Source organism: Oryctolagus cuniculus, chromosome X, assembly GCF_051225735.1.
Source record: "Oryctolagus cuniculus isolate XC-2025 breed Fujian yellow rabbit chromosome X, ASM5122573v1, whole genome shotgun sequence".
Classification (NCBI taxonomy): domain Eukaryota; kingdom Metazoa; phylum Chordata; class Mammalia; order Lagomorpha; family Leporidae; genus Oryctolagus; species Oryctolagus cuniculus.
Window position 1 is genome coordinate 74179466 of NC_142888.1, and position 20097 is coordinate 74199562.

Sequence of the window (20097 nt, forward strand, 5' to 3'; positions counted from 1 at the left end):
CATATTGGCACCGGTTCGAGTCTCGGAGGCTCCATTTCTGATCCAGTTCTCTGCTATGGCCTGGAAAAGCAGCAGAAGAAGGCCCAAGTCCTTGTGCCCCTGCACCTGCGTGGGAGACCCGGAAGAAGCTCCTGGCTCCTGGCTCTGGATCAGCTCAGCTCTGGCCTTTGCAGTCATTTGGGGAGAAAACCAGCAGATGGAAGACCTTTCTGTCTGTCTCTCCCTCTCACTGTCTGTAACTCTACCTCTCAAATAAACAAGTAAAATCTGAAAAAGACACTAGCTTGGGGTATGGGGTGCATGTGCGGGCCAGTCTCAGAGAAAGTAACACTAGCTCAAAGAGGCAGGTCTCTTCCTGTCAAGCAGAATGTGCTGCCTTCAGAAATACAGGGTCTGGAGGCCGGCACGTGGCTCACTCGGTTAATCCTCCGCCTGCGGCACCAGCATCTCATGGGCGCCAGGTTCTAGTCCTGGTTGCTCCTCTTCCAGTCCAGCTCTCTGCTGTGGCCCGGGAGGGCAGTGGAGGATGGCCCAAGTGCTTGGGCCCTGCACCCACATGGGAGACCAGGAGGAAGCACCTGGCTCCTGACTTTGGATCGGCACAGCGCCGACCATTGCAGCCATTTGGGGAGTGAACCAACGGAAGGAAGACCTTTCTCTATGTCTCTCTTTCTGTCTGTAACTCCACCTGTCAAATAAATTTAAAAAAAAAGAAATACAGGGTCTGGAATAGGTATGAGCCGCTGGCCCACTTCTACCCTGGTGGAGGCTAAGATGGAAGGAGGGAGGGAGGGCCGGCCTGGCACCTGATCTCCGCACTTGACTCCCAGAAGAAATCTGGCTTCCACAGGCATCTAGTAGTCACGCTTCCCTGACCTCCATCTAAGCGGAAGAACTGGGTTCCACTATCGTACACAGTGGATAATTGCACACAATCACTTTCTAAATCCCCTTACCTAATTGATTTGGGGTCTTGAATTATGCAAGTTGACAGCATGCACTGCCTCCAGCCTCTGAATAAATTGTCTACTTACCCCTTGGGTCCCAGATAAAACTCTTCCATTTGCCTAGCACAATGTCTAAAAGGTTTGATTTCTCCCTGTCTGATTCTAAAATTATATCGCTACCCTCATTAAATTTTGTTAATATTTTAATCTCTGGTCTCTTGATCTACTGTAAAGCGGAAAAAAAATCCCTTTCTTCGGTCTTTTCTTAGCCTTCAGTTCTGTCAGATTAAACCCCTGTCTCACCTTCTCCCATCCCCCCACCACCTTACCCTAAGTGGATTTAACCCATTAAAAAGAAATCACTGGAAATAGATTCTCTGCTTCTCTTCAAGCAACAGTTCACAAAGCAATTCCCTTGGGATCTTCGTATGAACCATATGAAAGTATCTATCTTTGCCCTCAGCCAAGGCTGTCTTGTTGGGCTATGTTGCACAACTCAGTATCTCTCTCTCTCTCCCTCCCTCTGCCCCTCCCTTCCTCCCTCCTCCAACAACACACTTGCTTACTGGTTCCTCCTGCTGTATACCACGGTCCCAGATGTTCCAAGCTTTTAAGGCATCAACTCTGTCACAAAGCTCCTTGATGTAGTGCACAGTATTCATAGTCTGTGAAGTTCAGCTGAGGGCCAGTAGAACAAGGAAAAACTCCAAAACCAGAGTAGTAAATCAGCAAAACAAAATAAAATCAGTTTGCAGGGAAAGAACCTATAAATTTGGAGAAAATGTACCCTAGCTTCTAAAGAAGACTTAAATAGGACTACAGTTAATATTTTTTACATTAAAAAAATGAGTAGAGATTAGTCATATATAAATGCACTAGAAAAAATTTCAGTGATAACATTCCAGTGATAACATCTTGACGAGGCTTACTAGAATCATTTTCCTATGTAGAAGTTAAAAAAAAAAAAATAAGAGTGAGGCCTGCGCTGTGGCGAAATGGGTAAAGCTGCCGCCTGCAGTGCTAGCATCCCATATGGGTGATGGTTCGAGTCCCGGCTGCTCCACTTCCAATCCAGCTCTCTGCTTTGGCCTGGGAAAGGAGTGGAAGATGGCCCAAGTGCTTGGGCCCCTGTATCCACATGGGACACCCAGAAGAAGCTCCTGGCTCCTGTCTTTGGATCGGTCCAGCTCCTGCCTTTGCAGCCATTTGGGGAGTGAACCAGCAGATGGATGAAGATCTCTCTCTCTCTCTCTCTCTCTGCCTCTCCTCCTCTCTGTGTAACTCTGACTTTCAAATAAATAAATAAATCTTTTAAAAAATAGGGGAAAGTGAGGATAGTTAATGTGCAGTTTGTCTCAATAGATTTTGAAACAAAATGTGGGAGCTTCCCCAACCTTTCAGACAATGATTTCCAGTACATTACAGCCAAGCCAGTTACCCAAGGGCTTGAAAAGAGATAGGCTGGCCTTAAGAGAATGATGACCACAGCCAATTAGAAATGATATAAAAACAGACAATGCAATCCACATACAGTACTTCTTTAGGGCAGCAAAGCTCTGTGCCATCACAGCACCATGGCTGTTAGACTGGCCAGCGTGAGGAGGGCCAGCGCAAATACGATCGGCCAGGAAGCTTTCAGGGTATGGTCTCTAAGACAGCAATGACTGGATGTGGTGGACAGAGAAGAAGTTCCAATTTATCTCCCAGCTGAAATCACCATGAGGCCAGAAGGAATTCACAGAGATCTTCCAGTCCTTCCTTCTGCTTCTCCATTTCTAGGAAAGAGTCCTGTGACTACCTTGAAAATGCAGGATGGCCATGCCTGGTCTAACTTGACTTTCAGGCTGGGTGAAGCATGCTTTAGGATATTTGGGGGGCACACTGGCACCTCTCAGCCAAAGAGTTATTCTCTGAGATGTGAAACTGTCCCTTTCTCTGTTAAACACAAATCACCACCCCCAACACACACACACACACACACACACACACACAAATGCATACAACCACACACATCACACACATACCCATACATCTTTTTTCTTTTTCAAGGGTAGAAAATTCCATAGGCCTCAGCTGGCTAAATGCCCGTAAGCATCTGGCCAGTTTGTATTCTAAAACGCCTCAAATCTGAAAGCACTGCCCACTACAAGAACTCCAGACAGAAGGAGTCCTGTGTGGGGAGAAAAATTTAATTATGAAGAATTTAAGAAAACATCAGAATTGAAATTGCAGACTGCAAACCTTCTATTGCTCTCTTTCAGCCAAAATTCTCCAAAGGGATTATGCTTCTTCATTGGAATTCTGTGAAGACTTCTGCACCTGGCTTACAGTTTTCCAATCTATCACATTTCCATTCCTCTTCCACTGTAATGTAGGATCCATGTTGGGAACCCATCTGACCCCAGGATCTCACTACTCCTCAAGCTCCAGCAATGCCTTGTGTGGTAGGCAGTGACAGTTCCCCAAAGACAGCCCATCCTAAGCCCTGGCACCTGCGGGTATGTTCCTTTTCATGGCTCAGGGGACTGTGCAGTTTTGATTAGGGTTTCCAGATGAAGTGATTGTCTTGCATTTTTCAGGTGGGCCCACTGTAATGACAGGGGTCCTCATAAGTGAAAGGGAGAACCAGAGAAGGAGACATGATGAGGGAAGCAGGGTCAGGATGATCTACTGTGTGGAAGACTCACATGTGAGGCACTGCTGGCTTGAAGACGAAAAGAAGGGAATGTGAGCTATGGAAGGTGCGCAGGTGCTAGGAGCTGGAAAAGCAAGGGAATGGACTCTCCCCTAGAGCTTCTGGAGGAAGCAAGGCTATCACCTTGGCTTTAGCCCAGTGAAACCCAACTTGGATTTCCGACCTGCAGGACTTGGTGATCAACCAGTGTTGCTTTTAGACATTAATTTGATGGCAATTGATAGAACAGAAATAGGAAATTAACACACTGAGGGTCTAATCCAACCCTCAGCATGGCCACTTGGTAGACCTCCTCAATGCCAGCACTTTCTTCCTCTGGATTCCATAAGCAGATGCTCAATCCCTCAGTGCACACTTGCACTATGCTGAGCTCAAGCTGTTATGTAGTCAGGACAAATAAGGGTAGGGTATCCTTCCTCAGAAGGGCCAGCAACAAGACCAGAACTCAACTCCTAGAGGAACTGGACAACTGCAAACAGGCAACAGACAAAGGGTTACATACAGATGGGCTAGGGGGTCAAGACACAATGACTAGAACAATTACACAAGGGAACAAGGAGAAGATCAAAGCCAAGTGACTGCAAATGGATTTTAACAACAGGGCAGAACCAATATAACTTGAGGCCAAGAACCTGGGCTGTGGTTGTGAGTTACCTGATGTCTGAGCCTGGGGCAATTTTGAGCTGGCAGTGGACATCGGAGGAGCTCCAGTTACAAGCAGAGGCAGGAGGGAAGGAAGCAGGGAAAGGGAACTGGAATTGTTATTAAAGAACTGAGGCAAGAAGCCTTAGATACTTCTCTTCTGGCTCTCCTGGTGAGAATTCTGCCTGACCTTTTAGAAGGGATAGACAGAGGCCAAGTTCCTCTGCAAGCAGTCATGTCAGTCACTATTTGTGCAGAAGCAGTCTCCCCAGGGTCAAGTTAGCAGGGAGGGCCTCCTTTGCTCCACAAACACAAGTATGACATAGACACTCTGCTGGACACAATAATAGCTATTGGCCCCTGTGAGATTTTAAATATCAATCTGATTCAATTTATGCGAAAGTTGATTCAGAGCCTTCTTGGACTTGTTATTTCTTGGTGGTAAAACTGGTAATATAGAAGGTAGCATTTCTTCCTCGGATCTCCAGGAAACCATTTAATACAGTGAAACATTAGGAACTTGTTAGCCTGTGAAAGCAGACTGGTCAGGCCTATAGTATTCTTCCGTTCAGACTATGAACAACATGGTGACAACAGCTCTTTAAGCTGGCCCTTTGTCTAGTGGGAAAATTAAACTAGTAATATAAAAGGCATGGAAAGAAATATATATATGTTGTTATTTTTGGACAGCACTAACCCACTTGAAAAAAATCATAAAAACATTTCCATGAAAGTGGATCCCAGGTACCTCTGCAGGGGCCAGTGTTCTGGAGACTTTTTTTTCCATACAGTTATGGAAACAGAAAAGAAAGGAAGAATGGCCAATGACAAAGAGTTTTCAAAATCCTCAGGCTTACTTTGGCAAGGAAAAATTTATACCGATCTTGCCCACATTTCTCATTAGCAACCTCACCCTCCCCACTTTTGTCCTCACCTCCTAGTTTCCCACTAAACAGACCTAAGCTTGTTCAGAAATAAATTCTGCTGGGGGGCCAGCACTGTGGCATAGTGGGTAAAAGCTGCCGCCTGCAGTGCCAGCATCCCATATGGGCGCTGGTTAAGTCCCAGCTGCTCCACTTCTGATCCAGCTCTCTGCTATGGCCTGGGAAAGCAGTAGAAGATGGCCCAAGTGCTTGGGCCCCTGCACCCACATGGGAGATCCAGAAGAAACTCCTGGCTCCTGTCTTTGGATCAGTCCAGCTCCAGCCATTGCAGCCAGTTGGGGAGTGAACCAGCGTACGGAAGACCTTTCTCTCTCTCTCTCTCCCCCTCTCCCTCTCCTTCTCTGAGTAACTCTTTCAAGTAAATAAATAAATCTTTAAAAAAAATAAGAAGAAAAGAAACAAACACTGCTTCCCAGTAGAGATCATCACCAAAACCAAGCCACATCCTTCACCTCCTATCTTACGGAACCTAGCATAGGTACTGTGCTTCTACATTCTACACGTGATTACTCCAAAGGAATCAAGACACCTAGGGTTCATTGCCTGTACCATCTTTAGCAAATAAAGATGACCTACAGCTTGCCTCACTGAAAACCATGCCTTTGGTTCCCCACTTTTAGAAGAGAGGTGATTTAAACAAAGAGGTAATGGCATTGTGGTACAGTAGGTAATCCTCTGCTTAAAGCACCAGCATCCCATATGAGGGCCGGTTTGGGTCCTGGCTGCTCTGCTTCTGATCCAGCTCCCTGCTAATGTGCCTGGGAAAGCAGTGGAGGATGGCCTGAGTGCTTGGGCCCCTCCACCCACGTGGGAGATCCCGGGTAGAGTTTCAGAATCCTGGCTTTCACCTAGCCCAGTCCCAACTGTTGCAGTCATTTGGGGAGTGAACCAGAGGATGGAAGATCTGTTTCTCTCTGTCCCTCTCTGTCTCTGTCTGTCTCTCTTTCTAAATCTGCCTTTCAAATAAATAAGTAAATCTAAAAAAAAAATCTAGAAGAGAGATGATAACAATGTAGTATGTTTAACAGAGACCTGTGGGCACATGTGGTCATAGACTATAGCATCTTTAATTTTTCTTGAGATGGGGGCTATGGAAATACAAGATCTTACCATCATTTACAAAACATCTCATACAAATGCATTCCCCATCCTTCCAACATACTTCACTGAAACAATTCAAATAAAAATGTTCTATCTTAGAAGCTTGGAAGAATACTGAGCTTCTAAGTTATATTTCACCCAGTAAAATATTTCCAGTCATAGGGAAAGCAGTATGAATGGAAAGCCTAAGTATTAGAATATCTTTAAACATTTCTCAGCAGTTGAAACATATACAACCCAACAGAAACTGTCAAAAAGGCAAAAATATGAAACTTTCCATAAATGATAGTCTCAATAGGCAATAAAAATCAACTGGAGAAGAATCGCAGGAAATCATTAACAGCATATTTAGGCACAGTTTGTGCGATGTTGTGCGTAGACAATGGGGAAACCACGTGTCGTTGGAACAGCTGGCACGTTCTCCACCCTATCCACTCTGCTGGGAACCTGTACATGCTATTCTTCATAGAACTTATCCTGCTAGCACAAAACCAGAAGCGCTGCATATAAAAGAATATTCATTTCTTAGGAGACCTTTATGAGTTAACATTTTTCTACTAAAATATATATTTCCAAAATAGATTTTATAAAAGGCATTTGAATTTCAACATTCACATGATTTTTAAAAGTGAGGATTATGAATGAAGGGTATCCATAAAGTTACACGAGGTGAAAGGGATTCAGTGCCAAAGCTCTGTTTTCCCTAAGATTCCAATCAACTATTCATCCCTTTGCATAAACCATACTATTCACATTGGCATAAAGGTGACTGTTTCAGGGGTCCGTGCTGTGGCACAGCCAACTAAACCACCATCAGCAGTGCCGACATCCCATATGGACACTGGTTTGAATCCCTGCTGCTCCACTTCCGATCCAGCTCCCTGCTAAAGCACCTGGGAAGGCAGTGGAGAATGGCCCATGTGCCTGGGCCCCTGCACCCATGTGGGAGATCGGGAAGAAGCTCCTAGTTTTGGATCTGCCCAGTTTCAGCAGCTGCGGCCACTTGGGAAGTGTGCCAGTAGATGGAGGATCTCTCTCTGTCTCTGTCTCTCTTCTCTCTCTCTCTCTCTGTAACTCTGCCTTTCAAATAAATTAAATACTTTTTAAAAATTTTAAAAAGGTGATTGTTTCCGCCAGAAGCACGAATGGAGAACCTTCCCCCAGGCACAGGATGAGGACCTTCTCCCTGCTTGAGGATGAACCTTCCAGCTCACTCATCACACTGGTCTGTAGGCAGGGTCTGCCAAAGCCCCAGAGCCCTAGTTCACACTCACTATGTTGTGTGGTTTTTTTTTTTTTTTGGACACAAACTGGTATCCAGATAGGGTGCCGGCACTTCAGGCAGCAGCTTCACCTACTACGTCACAGCATGGCCATTCCCCTCAGGTTTTTTTCAATAGGACTAAGTCATACTGGGAATGGATACTACCAATAATCTAAAGAAGAAGGGGTAACAGTTTATTCTTCCAGGAAGGGTATGATATTTGGTTCAGTCAAGCGACTTACCTCTTTGGGGCATGATTCAAAGTAAGGAAATAAAAAAGCTAAGGTTAAAAATACAGGAGGAGGGGCGGGCGCTGTGGCATAGTAGGCTAAGCCTCCGCCTGTGGTGCCAGCATCCCATATGGGCATCAGTTTGAGTCCCGGCTGCTCCACTTCCAATCCAGCTCTCTGCTATGGCCTGGGAAAGCAGCAGAAGATGGGCCAAGTCCTTGGGCCCCTGCGCCCACGTAGGAGACCCAGAAGAAGCTCTTGGCTCTTGGCTTCAGATCGCTGAGCTCAGCCGTAATGGCCTTTTGGGGAATGAACAAGCAGATGGAAGACCTCTCTCCTTCCTTTCCCTCTCACTGTCTGTAACTCTACCACTCAAATAAATAAATCTTTTAAAAAAGTTCCTGTCTCCTGGCCATTTGAGGAGTAAACCACTGGATGGAGCACTGATCTCTTTGTATTTCTGACTTCAATATAAATAAATAAAATCTTCGAAAATAAAAGTAAAGCAAGGAAGGGCTAGCATTGTGGCGCAGACAGTTGAGCCACAGCTTGTGACATCAGCATCCCATACATTGGAGCACGGGTTCAAGACCTGGCCACTCAGCTTCCAATCCAGCTCCCTGTTAATGTGCCTGGGAAAGCAGATGATGATGGCCCAAGTGCTTGCACCCCTGCCACCCATGTGGGAGACTTGGATTGAGTTCCATGGTCTCAGCTTTGGCTTGGCTCTGACCTGGCTATTGGGTGCATTTGGGGAGTGAACCATCAGATCTAAGATCTCTGTCTCTCTGTCCCTGTCTTGTCACTCTGCTTTTCAAATAAATACATAAATCTTTTTTTAAAGGTAAAAAAGCAAGGATATGTGCTTCCCTTCTGCCTGTTAACCTTTTTTTTAAAAGATATATTTGTTTATTTGAAAGGCAGAATTACAGAGATTGGGAGGGAGACAGAGAGAGATAAAAGAGAGCTTCCATCCACTGGTTTACTACCCAAATGACTGTAACAGCCAGGGCTGGGCCAGGCCAGAGCCAGGAGCCAGGAACTCCATCCAGGTTTTTCATGTGGGTGGCAGGGTCCCAAGGACTTGGGTCATCTTCCACTGCTTTCCCAGAGGTATTAGCTAGGAGCTGGATTGGAAATGGAGCAGCCAGGACTGGAACTCACACTATGTGGGCTGCTGGCATCACCAGCTATGGCTTAATGATCCGCGCCACACCGTGGCCCCGCCAGTTCACTTTTCTGTCTGTTCACCTGTAAGCAATACACAAAATACTTATCTTGCCTACCATGAATCCTGGAGATAATGACAGCCAAGAGTCATCAGTGTGCCCAACCCTGTTTCAAGCGCTCAAATGAAGTAACTAATGTAAGCCTTTCAACCACCCCATGAGAGACTTAGCAAAGCCCAGGAAGGTTAAATAACTGACTCAAGGTCACCCAGCTAGTATGCAGTTGAGTTGAATTTCGAACTTGGACAGTATGCTTCTGGACCCCAAGCTTTTAATCACTCTAGTCTAAGAAGAGTTTAAAGGCAATGGCAGCTAACGGAGATGTCCCTTTGCATACTCCAGTTTACTGCTCTGGGAACCTTCAGGGTGGGGCCCAGCAAGGAATCAAAAAAACATCTGGCTGAAGGCTGATATAAATGACAGGCAAATGTTACCCAGGAACTCCTCTGTACTGATAAAAGCTAAAGGAAACTAAGAGATCTAAATCCCAAGACAAAATGTATTCTAAAAGGGTGGTTAGGACTAACAGAAAAGGAGAACCAACTCTAGTGCCTGCTCCTTCCTGTGGTTTCTGGCCTCCCCTTCTAGTGAAATAAAGTGTTTCACAACTTATAACACTGCCAGCGTGACTTGAGGACAATTCTCCATCTCAGGAGAAAACAAAATCGGGTAGGTTTATGACTCCTCCAAACCGAGCTGCACCAAGCCAGCGAGGGTGGCCCCTAAAGGGGAGCACAGGAATTTGGAAACATACAGTCCATGTGGGTCAAGTAAGCGAACGCCAAGGTGAGCTGCACATGGACACTGCATCCAAATTTCTCAGAGGGCTACTTGTTACCATCTACTCTCTGCATCCCCATAAAATAGCAAAGGGCACTCTGTAGTCAAATACACGAGGGAAATGCCATAGAAATCAGCGGTGTTCCTTGCTAAAGGCTCATTCAACCTTGTTGAGGTCAGAAAGGTTCCAAATCAAGTAGGACCAAAGACTTGAAACACACACACACACACACACACAACCTCAGGGCACAGTGGGTGGGACAGAGGTGATGCCTCTATCTGGCAGAGGTGGCCTCCTATCTGGCCACATTGAATCTCCCTTCCTGTCTTGGGAACCCCTTGCCCACAGACAGGAACTACCCTACTAGCATCTCAGGAGGGAGCTTGTCTGCCCCTAGTCCCTGTTGCTCCACTAGGGCACGTGCTGCTCAGACCCTGGGAGGGGAATCTGCTCAGAGCTAAACTAACTTCCCACCACCACTCTAACTGGAACTCTGGGGCTGGCCTCCAGATCATTTCTCCACACCCTGCCTCCCACTTCCCTAATCACCCCCAAAGGTCTGCAAAATTCTTCCATGAGCTAATCTCGCCTACAATCTTGTCTCTGCTCAGCCAGGGCCCTTTCCTGGCTCTTCCTCTCCTTCCTGAACCCACTTGGAACACTTTCCTCTCTGCCCTCAAGAACCCCAGTCTTTTGCCAAAACACAGCCCTACATGCTCGGCCTTTGTCTACAATGTTCTCTCCACCACCCTGCTTAACTGAAACCTGGCTGCACCCTGATAACTCTCTGCGAGGTTGCTCAATTTCTTTTCCCTTCCCCTATCAACAAACACCTTTTCCCCCTGCTCACCCAAGCCGAGAAACCTCAAAGTCACCTTGACTCCACCTCATCCCTTTCTCTACCCCTGCAAGAATCACCAAATTCTGTTGATTTTATCACTTAAATGCCTCTTATAACTTCCCTCTTATCTCCATTCTCACTGCCTCATTAAAGTCTTTGTTATCTCTCTCCTGAACTATACATTTTAATGAGTTCCCCGGACCTCCAGGCTTTGCTCCCAATGCGGGGAAGTACATCCTACGCATTGTTGCCAGTGTTTTTCCCACAAAACACATAGTGTGTACCTACTGCATGGCAAGCACTGTGCGATGCACTGAAAATAGAGATGAACACACAACCTCTGAATTCTTGGCTCAGATCCAGAATGGGAAGAAACATTGTCCATCCATTGTATGCTGTGGTAGACCCTTCCAGAATGGTTTATTTTTTTCACCAGCTCTCCCTTTTCTCAACCTTCATGAGTCACTTATATACGTCAGGTGCTTTCCCTATGTTATCTTAACTCTTCACAAGAACCCCACAAGAAAGGTACAGCTATTTATCCCCATTTCACACATAAGGAAAATGAAATCAGGCTACTTGTCTCAGTTCACAATGCAAGCAAGAGGCAGAGACTGGATGCAAGGCCAGCCTTGACTCCTGAGTCCATCCTCTGCCTCTCACATTTTAAGCAGGACACAGAAAACTTGGAAAAGAACCCAAACTGGATGACCATGACGTGAAGAATCTTGAAACTAAGTCATGTGAGAAACTTAAGAAAGAAATAAAGGCACTTTGGTCTTGTGAAGAGTGAATTTAAAAACAACATGGTAGCTGTCTCCAAATATTTGAAGGGTTACCATGTGAAAGAGGAAGCAAACATGTACTGTAAGGCTCCAAACAGCACAGCTAGGCGTAGCCCATGGTGGAACCGGCAGAGAATATTTTAGCTGAAGAACCTTTTCTAGTGGTGGCATTTTGTACAGCCCTTAAGATGCCAATTGGGATGCCTGAAACCTATACTGAAGTGCCTGGGTTCCAGTCCAATCTCACAACCCCATTCCAGATTTCTGCTAATGTGTACCCCGAGAGGCAGCAGGTGACTGCCCAAGTACTTGGGTTCTGGCCACCTATGTGGGAGACCTGCATTGAGTTCCTGGCTCCTACTTTTGGCTTGGCCCAACCCAGCTATTGTGGACATTTGGGGAGTAAGCCAGTGGATGAGAGATCTGTCTGTCTGTACTTGTCTGTGTCTGTCTTCCTCTGTCTCCTTTATCTCTTTCAAATAAGTTAACTAACTAAACAGTGTTTTTAAAAAGAAGAATTATGAATGGCCAATCAACTTACGAAAAACTGTTCAAGAGTAATCACAGAAATACAAATTAGATCAGTGATGTATCATTTCTTTCCTGTCAGATTGCAAAGGTTAAAAAATATTGCTGGGGCCGGCACTATGGTGTACCAGGTAAAGCCGCCACCTGCAGTGCTGACATCCATAAGGGCGCGGGTTTGAGTCCTGGCTGCTCCACTTCTGATCCAGCTCTCTGCTATGGCCTGGGAAAGCTGTAGAAGATGGCCCAAGTCCTTGGGCCCCTGCACCATGTGGGAGACTCGGAAGAAGCTCCTGACTCCTGGATTGGATCCGCTCAGCTCCGGCCGTTGCGGCCATCTGGGGAGTGAACCAGCAGATGGAAGACCTTTCTCTCTCTCATTCTGCCTCTCCCTCTCTCTCTGTGTAACTCTGACTTTCAAACAAATAAATAAATCTTCAAAAGAAATTGCTAACCAGTGTTGTCATGGGAAAGAGGAAATGAAGATTCTTGTACTCTGCTGGTGAAAGAATAAACTGGAACAACTTTCTGCAGAACAACTTAACAGATGCTTTAGAGGAATTTTTCAATACTAAAATTCGGTACAATCTTTGAGCAAGCAATTCCACTGCTAGAAATTCATCTTACTGGATAGAAATGAAAATGCCTTTTCAAAGATGTTCATTCAACTAATATTTAGACAGGCACTAAGAGAACTTTCTTCAATGACAGACATGCTCTACAGTTTGTACTATCCAATATGGTGGCCACTAGCCACACGTGGCTATTGAGCACTTGAGCTGTGGCAAGTGAAATTTAGAAATGGATCATTCTTAATGACTTCAAATTTAAAGGCAAACAGCCACATGTGGCCGGTGGCTACTATTTTGAGCAGCTTATGCTTATAACACAAAATTAGAGACTATCAAAATATCAAACAATAAAGGATGATTACCTATAGTACAGCTACATGGAATTTTTCAGTCACTAAACATACTTATGCAGATGTTCATAAAAGATTGATAACTGAAAACATTTAAAGTTCATATATGCTTTTTCTCTCAGTCCAGATATTTGGATATCTGTACACAAAGAGACAGGGTAACCTGGAAGTATAGACATTGGGAAATTAGCAAAGATCATTCTGTAGAATGAGATGATAATAATTCTTGCTTTTCTGTTTTTCTAATTTTTCTACAATAAATATGCATTTGTTAGATAATAAAGCAATACAAGTTCAAAGACATAAGGCTTATTACTGACCATTAGAACACTCAATCTAGAGAATTTCAACGTGTTAGATTAGAAAACAAACTCTACTATTTGATGCTTAAACGATGGTTCAAAGGCAAGGCCTGTTTGGTTTCACAGTAAACTACACTGGTCTTTTGGACAAAGCCTCAAGGAGTGGCTTGTTCTGGGCTCTCCTTACCCAGTGAGGCCAAGAGAAGGAGTCGTGAGACATTTTAATGGCTAGGCACCAACACTTTAGTTAACCTTCCTGACTCGCCATTCATTGAGAGCTGAATTCAGCCTCCGAACTGGAAACGCTTCATCAAGTAGCCCAAGTTGAAACTGGCTTTATTCAGCCACCTAGGTTCTCAGACAAAGCTGTGGATTTTGTCCTACGTGAAGTAGTTCCAACAACTTCCCCTGGGGAGAGGGCGCCGAGGCGCTGCCTCATTTTCAGTGCTTCCCTCAAAGCATGCAAACAGAACAAACATTCCACCCCAAGGTGGCTGTGTGTGTGTGTGTGTGGGGGGGTGTCCAACAGCTGCAGATGCTTTGCAGCCATTCTCAGCTTCCGAAAAGCTTTTTTCTACTAAGCTATCACATGGCAGCCAGGGGCTGCTGCGTGCTCTGTCCTGCCTCGAGGGGCTCCAACCAGGAATATCTACCAACTCCTTCTTGATCCTTTGGTGCACAAGGAATTGAGCGCAAACTCAGCAGCAACAGCAGAGTATTTAAACGCTCACTAGTAAGGTGACTTTCTCAAGTCAACAGAGTAGCTCCTTGTAAGGGCAGCCATAATACAAGACCATACTACAAGGTTTATCAAATGTATTTGTTCCCCACAGAGGCACAAACAGCTACATCCCGAACTGTAACAAAAACACTGTCAAAATTCTGCATTGTAAACGTGCATATATGTAAACACTTCTCCATGAATCACATACACTGTAATATTCCTCCCTGCAAGGCTCCTCTTGAGAAATCTCAGTCAATGGTGGTTCTGTAATTATCCCTTTCCCTGAGTTAAAATTGACCTTCATAAAAAAAAAAAAAAAAAAAAAAAAAAAGACCCGCTGAACTTACAGGAAAAATCAGCAATGAAACAGCCTTTCTATGTCTGCTTCATTATGAACTTGATAGATTCATGGAAGTACTAATAACTGAATGAGGGTTTGAATACACAACAACTTGCTATATATAGCCCAGGCCTTCTGAATTTGTCCAACAGTGGGGCAAAACTGAATGATGTTAGCAACATGCCAACAAGGGTGTAACTGTAAAATCGTTAGAAGAAAAAAATAACTAAACAGGAAATAGTGTATATTTGTTCAGTTTGGTGAGTTTTCCAAGTTCTATTGAGACAAAAGCTTGCTTGTCTTGGTGTGGTAAGAACTCTGATAGTGAAGCTCTCTAACTTGAGTATCTTGGGTTTATAGCAGCAAGTGTAAATCCCACCTCAGCTGTTCCTTAATAAACACTTGGAGTTGAAATCAGAAAAGAGTTAGCAGTTTTGGCAGCAGCTGCAACATGGTTCGTTCATTCTCGGGCCACTCTCCACCAACTGACTCTGGTTAACAGCTTCTGGGGTCAGAAAAGCAGGGGGAGTCACTTAGGGGAATACACTACCTTTAAGGCTATTTCCCTATTTCTTAATTGCCTCAACTGCTTACATAGAGCATTCAGTACAGTGAATTTAAAATTTAGTTGTATGCATAATCTGTGTGTCCACAAACCCAACGCAGATGGGAATTAATGAAAGCAAATGAAGAAAAAGGCATCCACATTCACTTGTCAGGACAGGGCATCTAGCATTTTGTCTGGCACATAGCAGGGGCTCAACAGCCACTGACTTAGATTCCTAGCATCTGTTCTCCTCACTCCCCAAATCTCAATGTGTACCACACACTGGAATGATGAGAAAATACTCTGCAGTGTTTGCTGTAAATGCCCAAACTCCATTGCTAAGGTTCCAAGCAAGCTGGCCTGACAAGGGGACAGTAGCCGTTAGCAGTATCGCCAAGAGGAGTCTCCTCCCAGTACCAGACTTTCTAGCTGTGCCACAGAATCAGTGGTTTGGAAGGAGCCACTGCACCTGTGATACACATATTGTTTTTAAAGACCCCGAGAAGGAATGTTAATGGCTCCTTTTTTCCCTTTTCTTTTAATTTTCTTTTTTTTTTTTTTTCCCAGCCGAGGGTAGCAGGTCAAATGCTGGTCAAATCCCTGTGGAGGTTTGCTGAGTCCCATTTATTCTCTTGAGACCATCTGTCCACCTCACAGCTCCCTTCACAAGCTGCGGTGAAGGGGAAGGTTTTCTTTTTTCCCTGAATTTTGGAAATCATTCCTTGTGCTAGGTAGATTCAGTAGTTTATTAATAACAGCCCAGATGAGAGCCCTGGTATAAAGAACTGGCACACAGCTTGCCTTCCTCTCTTCACTAGCTGCAATGACAAGCAAGGTTCCAATCTGACCTCAACAGGTCTTCACTCCAAAATCATGGTGAAACACACAATAAGCCAAGTCCATGAAAACAACATTAAAGATCTGGGTTTAGCTCCACTAAACAGCAGGATTAAACTTTCAAGGGTTCAGCCACGATAAAGAGATTTCTTTAAAGTCACTTGGCTTTGCACGGTTGTAGCTATTAGGGATTAGATCTTTATCTCAAAGGTACATATTTTACCTTTGATCCTCCTCCAGAACTCCCACTAATGTCAACTTTCACCACTGTCGGGATCAGGCCCCTGGCCTCCCTTTAATGTTGGTTTTATTGCAGATTGTACAAGATCAACAGAAAAATTACAAGGGAAAGCTGTGAAGTGTCCTTCCGATGACAAGTTGTTTCAACAAAAATAGCCCTCTCCTAAATGCTAAAATTTAAACACAGCAAACGACATGCTGTGAGATGGAGGGAGTGGAGAGACAAAAACAAACAAAAAAAACCCCAAAAAACAAAGTGGGAAAACAAACACTAATTAACCAGTCTGACTGCTTATTTAGGGTTTGTTCTCTAGTCCAGGAAATTGGCAAGAACATCTTGAAAACAGAAGAGGCAAGTGCCCGTTAGCACTGTCCGCTTCCCTCCCGAGTCGAACACTGGATGAGGCTTGAGGTAAGCCGTGAGGGCTCCCAGGGGGCCAGCGCGCCTTCCAATCCGCATCCCCCAGCCATGCCGGTTCCAAGGTTTCCCCAACCCTGAGTGCTGCCGGCCGTGAACCCCCACCCCCGGTCCTCCATCCCTGGACTGGCACAGCCTGTCTTCCACTAAACCCTATCCCTTTGCCTCAGAAGCGCCCGCAGGTCTCTGGGGACCCGTCGCCCACCCGTCCCCCGGAACCCCGTTGTTTCCAATCCCCTGCTTCCGCCGCCGCAGCAGCACCCCTTCAACAGTCATCACCACCCTCTCTCCCCAGTAGCAGGAGGAAGTCGCTCTGCTTCCTCTGTTCTCACCGCCCGCTCGAGCTTGGACGCCCGGGGCTTTTTGGGTGGGGTTCTTTTTTGTGTACACGCTGTGTGCGCGCGCGAGAGTGTCTATGGGCAAAAGGCTCATCGCATCCTTCCGCCTGGGCTGCCTCAGGTGCCTGGAGGAGGGGATCCGCATCTTGCCTAGCCGTGCCCCGGTCCCCGGCTCTTTGTGCGGGATCCAGGGCTGCTCTAGGTCCGCGCTCTCGGTTCAGGGTCGGAGCCCCCGCCTCGCCGCACCGATCGAGCCCGGCTTTGCCCGTCCGCTTCCATCCAGGCGCACGCCTTGGCTATGTCGGGCAGCCGGAGCGCTGTCAGTGGGCGCCTGGGACTCGGAGCCCGCGGCCGCCGATGTGAAAACTTACTGGAGCGGAGAAAGAGAGCGCACAGCGCAACGGCGGCCGCCCCAGCGCCGTTCCTGCTCCGGTCCCCCGCGCGCGCGGGAAGCCACAGTCGCTCCCGCTAGGAGCGCGTCCCCCGGGACGCCCCGTCCCCCGGCCACTCACCAGCACCACGGAGCCCCGCACGGCCTCCGACACGCTCTGGCGAAGCTCAGCCGCTGTGCCGGGCTTGCTGAGCCGCTTGGTGAATTTGCGCACTTCGGCCATGGCAGCGGTGGCAGGCAGGTCTCGGCGGGCGTCCTCAGTGCCCCGGGCCCGGGCGGCCGCGGCCGCAGCTGCTCGCTCTGTTTACCCGCCGGCCGGCCGGCCACATCGCAGCTCGGCGGCGGCGCGGCTCACGCGGCTCCTCCCTCCCAGCCGCTGCTCCTCCTCCTTGCCTTCTTCGCTCCCTCGCTTCTTTGCTCCTTTGCTCGCTCGCTCCCCGTCCTGCCCCACGGCGGCGGCAGCGGCGGCGGCAGCGGCAGCGGCAGCCTCTCCCTCCCCTCGAGAGCCGGAGCTCTGATCTCTACCCGCCAGAGAAGGAGGGTGTGTCTGGCGGGGAAGGGTGTGTGGCGGGGGAGGGAGAAGTGGAGGTGGGGGCGAGGGTCACGAGGGAAGAGGGGGGAAGTGGCAACCGCTCGGGCTCCGCCCGCAGCTGGTGTTGCTGGTGCAGCCGCATCCGGGAGGCGAGATCGGGCTGCTGCTGTTTTCGCGCGTGTAGGGCGGGTAGGGGACAGAATGGGGTGAGGAAATGTCTCCAGGAGTGCGGCGTGCTCTACCCCAGTGCTCCTCTGCCGCGCCAGGAGGGCAGCGCCCGCAGGAGGGATGGAGAACTCTTCGCGCCCCTCCCCCTCTACCGCACCCCGCCAGCCCCCTGGGCCGGGGCAGCTAGGGGATGGGAAACAACGTGGAGCAGTGGCCTATTGTGTGCAGAGCCAGGAGAGGGTCGCGCCGATGTCGAGTCGAAGCGGCTTCCCTGGGTTCCCCTCCTTGCTCACGCCCAGATGGTTCCCCTCACAGGAACAGCCGGCTGCGGGAAGTGGGAACTTAGCTGTGGCAGCAACCCCTCTCCGGAGCGGGGTAGGGGGCGGGTGAGAACTGGGTGGTGGGCCCTGAGCCTGTGCAGGTTGGTAGTTCAGCAGTGGCACAGGGAAGGCCACGGTGGTCTGAGGTTTGGAGGACTTGCCAGTTTTCCGGGAGCTTTTACATGTACCCTGCAACCACCTCTCCGTTTCTGACTTCTTTCTTTATCCTCTTCAGTTTCCAGGAATTCCTCCTCCCACCCCCCCTCAAGAATCACAGGAAAATCTTCCAAACAGGTAAAACAAATATGGTTAAGACGGAAGTAAGGATGGGGATCTTGAAGTGCTTGTAAAATGGCCCCAAGTGCAAGGTGAAAGGCTGCACTGATCACAACAGTTTTCTAGCCGGTTACTCCATTTGTCCAGACTTTTGACAATGACCTGTAATCTGGTCTGAGAGGTTGCTGCCACTGCCAGTAGGACACTTTTCTCAACTTCAAACATCCCAGCACTCCCACACATGGAACTTTGTTATGGAAACCAGGACACTCTTGCTGGTTTCTGTGCACCCAGAAAAGGCCAAGTCTCTTGGCAGCAAGTGTCTTTCAGCAACCCCCGCAGTTGTCCCTGTGCAGCATAGGTGGAGGGCCGGAGAAGGCTTGGTCCATGACGTCCCCTAAAGGGAAAAGACTTGTGTCACACCTCTTGGCTTTGCCTGGTGGATGTATGTAGAGTTGGTTAATGGAGGTGGATCAGCACCAATGCATTCCCTGGGTTCCATGTGTGCCCACATGGCTCACACTGTTTGTTACCTCCGCAACAGCCAGAACACGTTTTCCTTGCCAAGAGAACCAGATCAGCATCAGATAGAAGGCAGAGCCACATGGTTTAATGAAAAAAGGGCCAGCCCCAGATGAAAAATCCTGGGGGGGGGCATGATAATCTTTCCTTAACTAGTGGGTTGGTCTAGATTCCCCCTCACATTGAGCCAATGAGATATAACAGGGAAGTATGGGAGGAAAGCATATGGGAAAGCTTCAGCCCTTGGCAGCCGTTTTGCAACCACAAGGAAAGGCCACAACAGTATCAAAGAAGCCAATCTGGAATTCAGATAGGGGCCGGCGCTGTGGCCTAGTGGGTGAAGCTGCACTTGCAGTGCCGGCATCCCATATGGACACTGGTTCAAGTCCTGGCTGCTCCACTTACGATCCAGCTCTCTGCTATGGCCTGGGAAAGCAGTAGAAGATGGCCCAAGTCCTTGGGCCCCTGCACCCATGTGGGAGACCCGAAAGAGGCTCCTGGCTTCGGATCGGCGCAGCTCCGGCCATTGCGGCCCTCTGGGGGAGTGAACCAGTGGATGGAAGACTCCCTATCTCTCCCTCTCTCTCTTTGCCTCTACCTCTCTGCAACTCTGCCTTTCAAATAAATAAATAAATCTTAAAAAAAAAAGAATCCAGGTACCACTGAACTATTTTTTTTTTTTTTTTGACAGGCAGAGTGGACAGTGAGAGAGAGAGAGAGAGAGAGGAAGGTCTTCCTTTGCCGTTGGTTCACCCTCCAATGGCTGCTGCGGCCGGCGCACTGCGCTGATCTGATGGCAGGAGCCAGGTACTTCTCCTGGTCTCCCATGGGGTGCAGGGCCCAAGCACTTGGGCCATCCTCCACTGCACTCCCAGGCCACAGCAGAGAGCTGGCCTGGAAGAGGGGCAACCGGGACAGAATCCGGTGCCCCGACCGGGACTAGAACCCAGGGTGCCGGCGCCGCTAGGCGGAGGATTAGCCTAGTGATCTGCGGCGCCGGCCACCACTGAACTATTGAAGCCACCCTGTAGCACATACCTCTTAGGCCCTTTTTTTAGTGAGAGAAAAATTAATTCTTACCACTTATGCCACTTTCAGTTGAATATGTTATTTTTTTTAAGTATGTATTTTACTTGAAAGTCAGTTACATAGAGAGAAGAGGAGAGGCAGAGAGAGAGAGAGAGGTCTTCCATCTGCTGGTTCACTCCCCAGATGGCCACAACGGCCGGAGCTGCG

At 47.7% G+C, this 20097-nt stretch overlaps 1 protein-coding gene across 7 annotated transcripts in view; it reads right to left on the minus strand.

The window, feature by feature from the left end:
• The window catches only part of DOCK11 (dedicator of cytokinesis 11), a 209900-nt gene extending 192305 nt beyond the window's left edge, over nt 1-17595 (minus strand). For all 7 annotated transcript variants that reach the window (XM_089323799.1, XM_089323798.1, XM_089323800.1 and 4 more), the window contains exon 1: nt 17165-17595. In XM_089323799.1, coding sequence (XP_089179925.1) covers nt 17165-17266 — 102 coding nt within the window. In that variant the 5' untranslated portion in view covers nt 17267-17595. The remainder of the gene's footprint in view (nt 1-17164) is intronic.
• Nucleotides 17596-20097: the final 2502 nt, after the last annotated feature.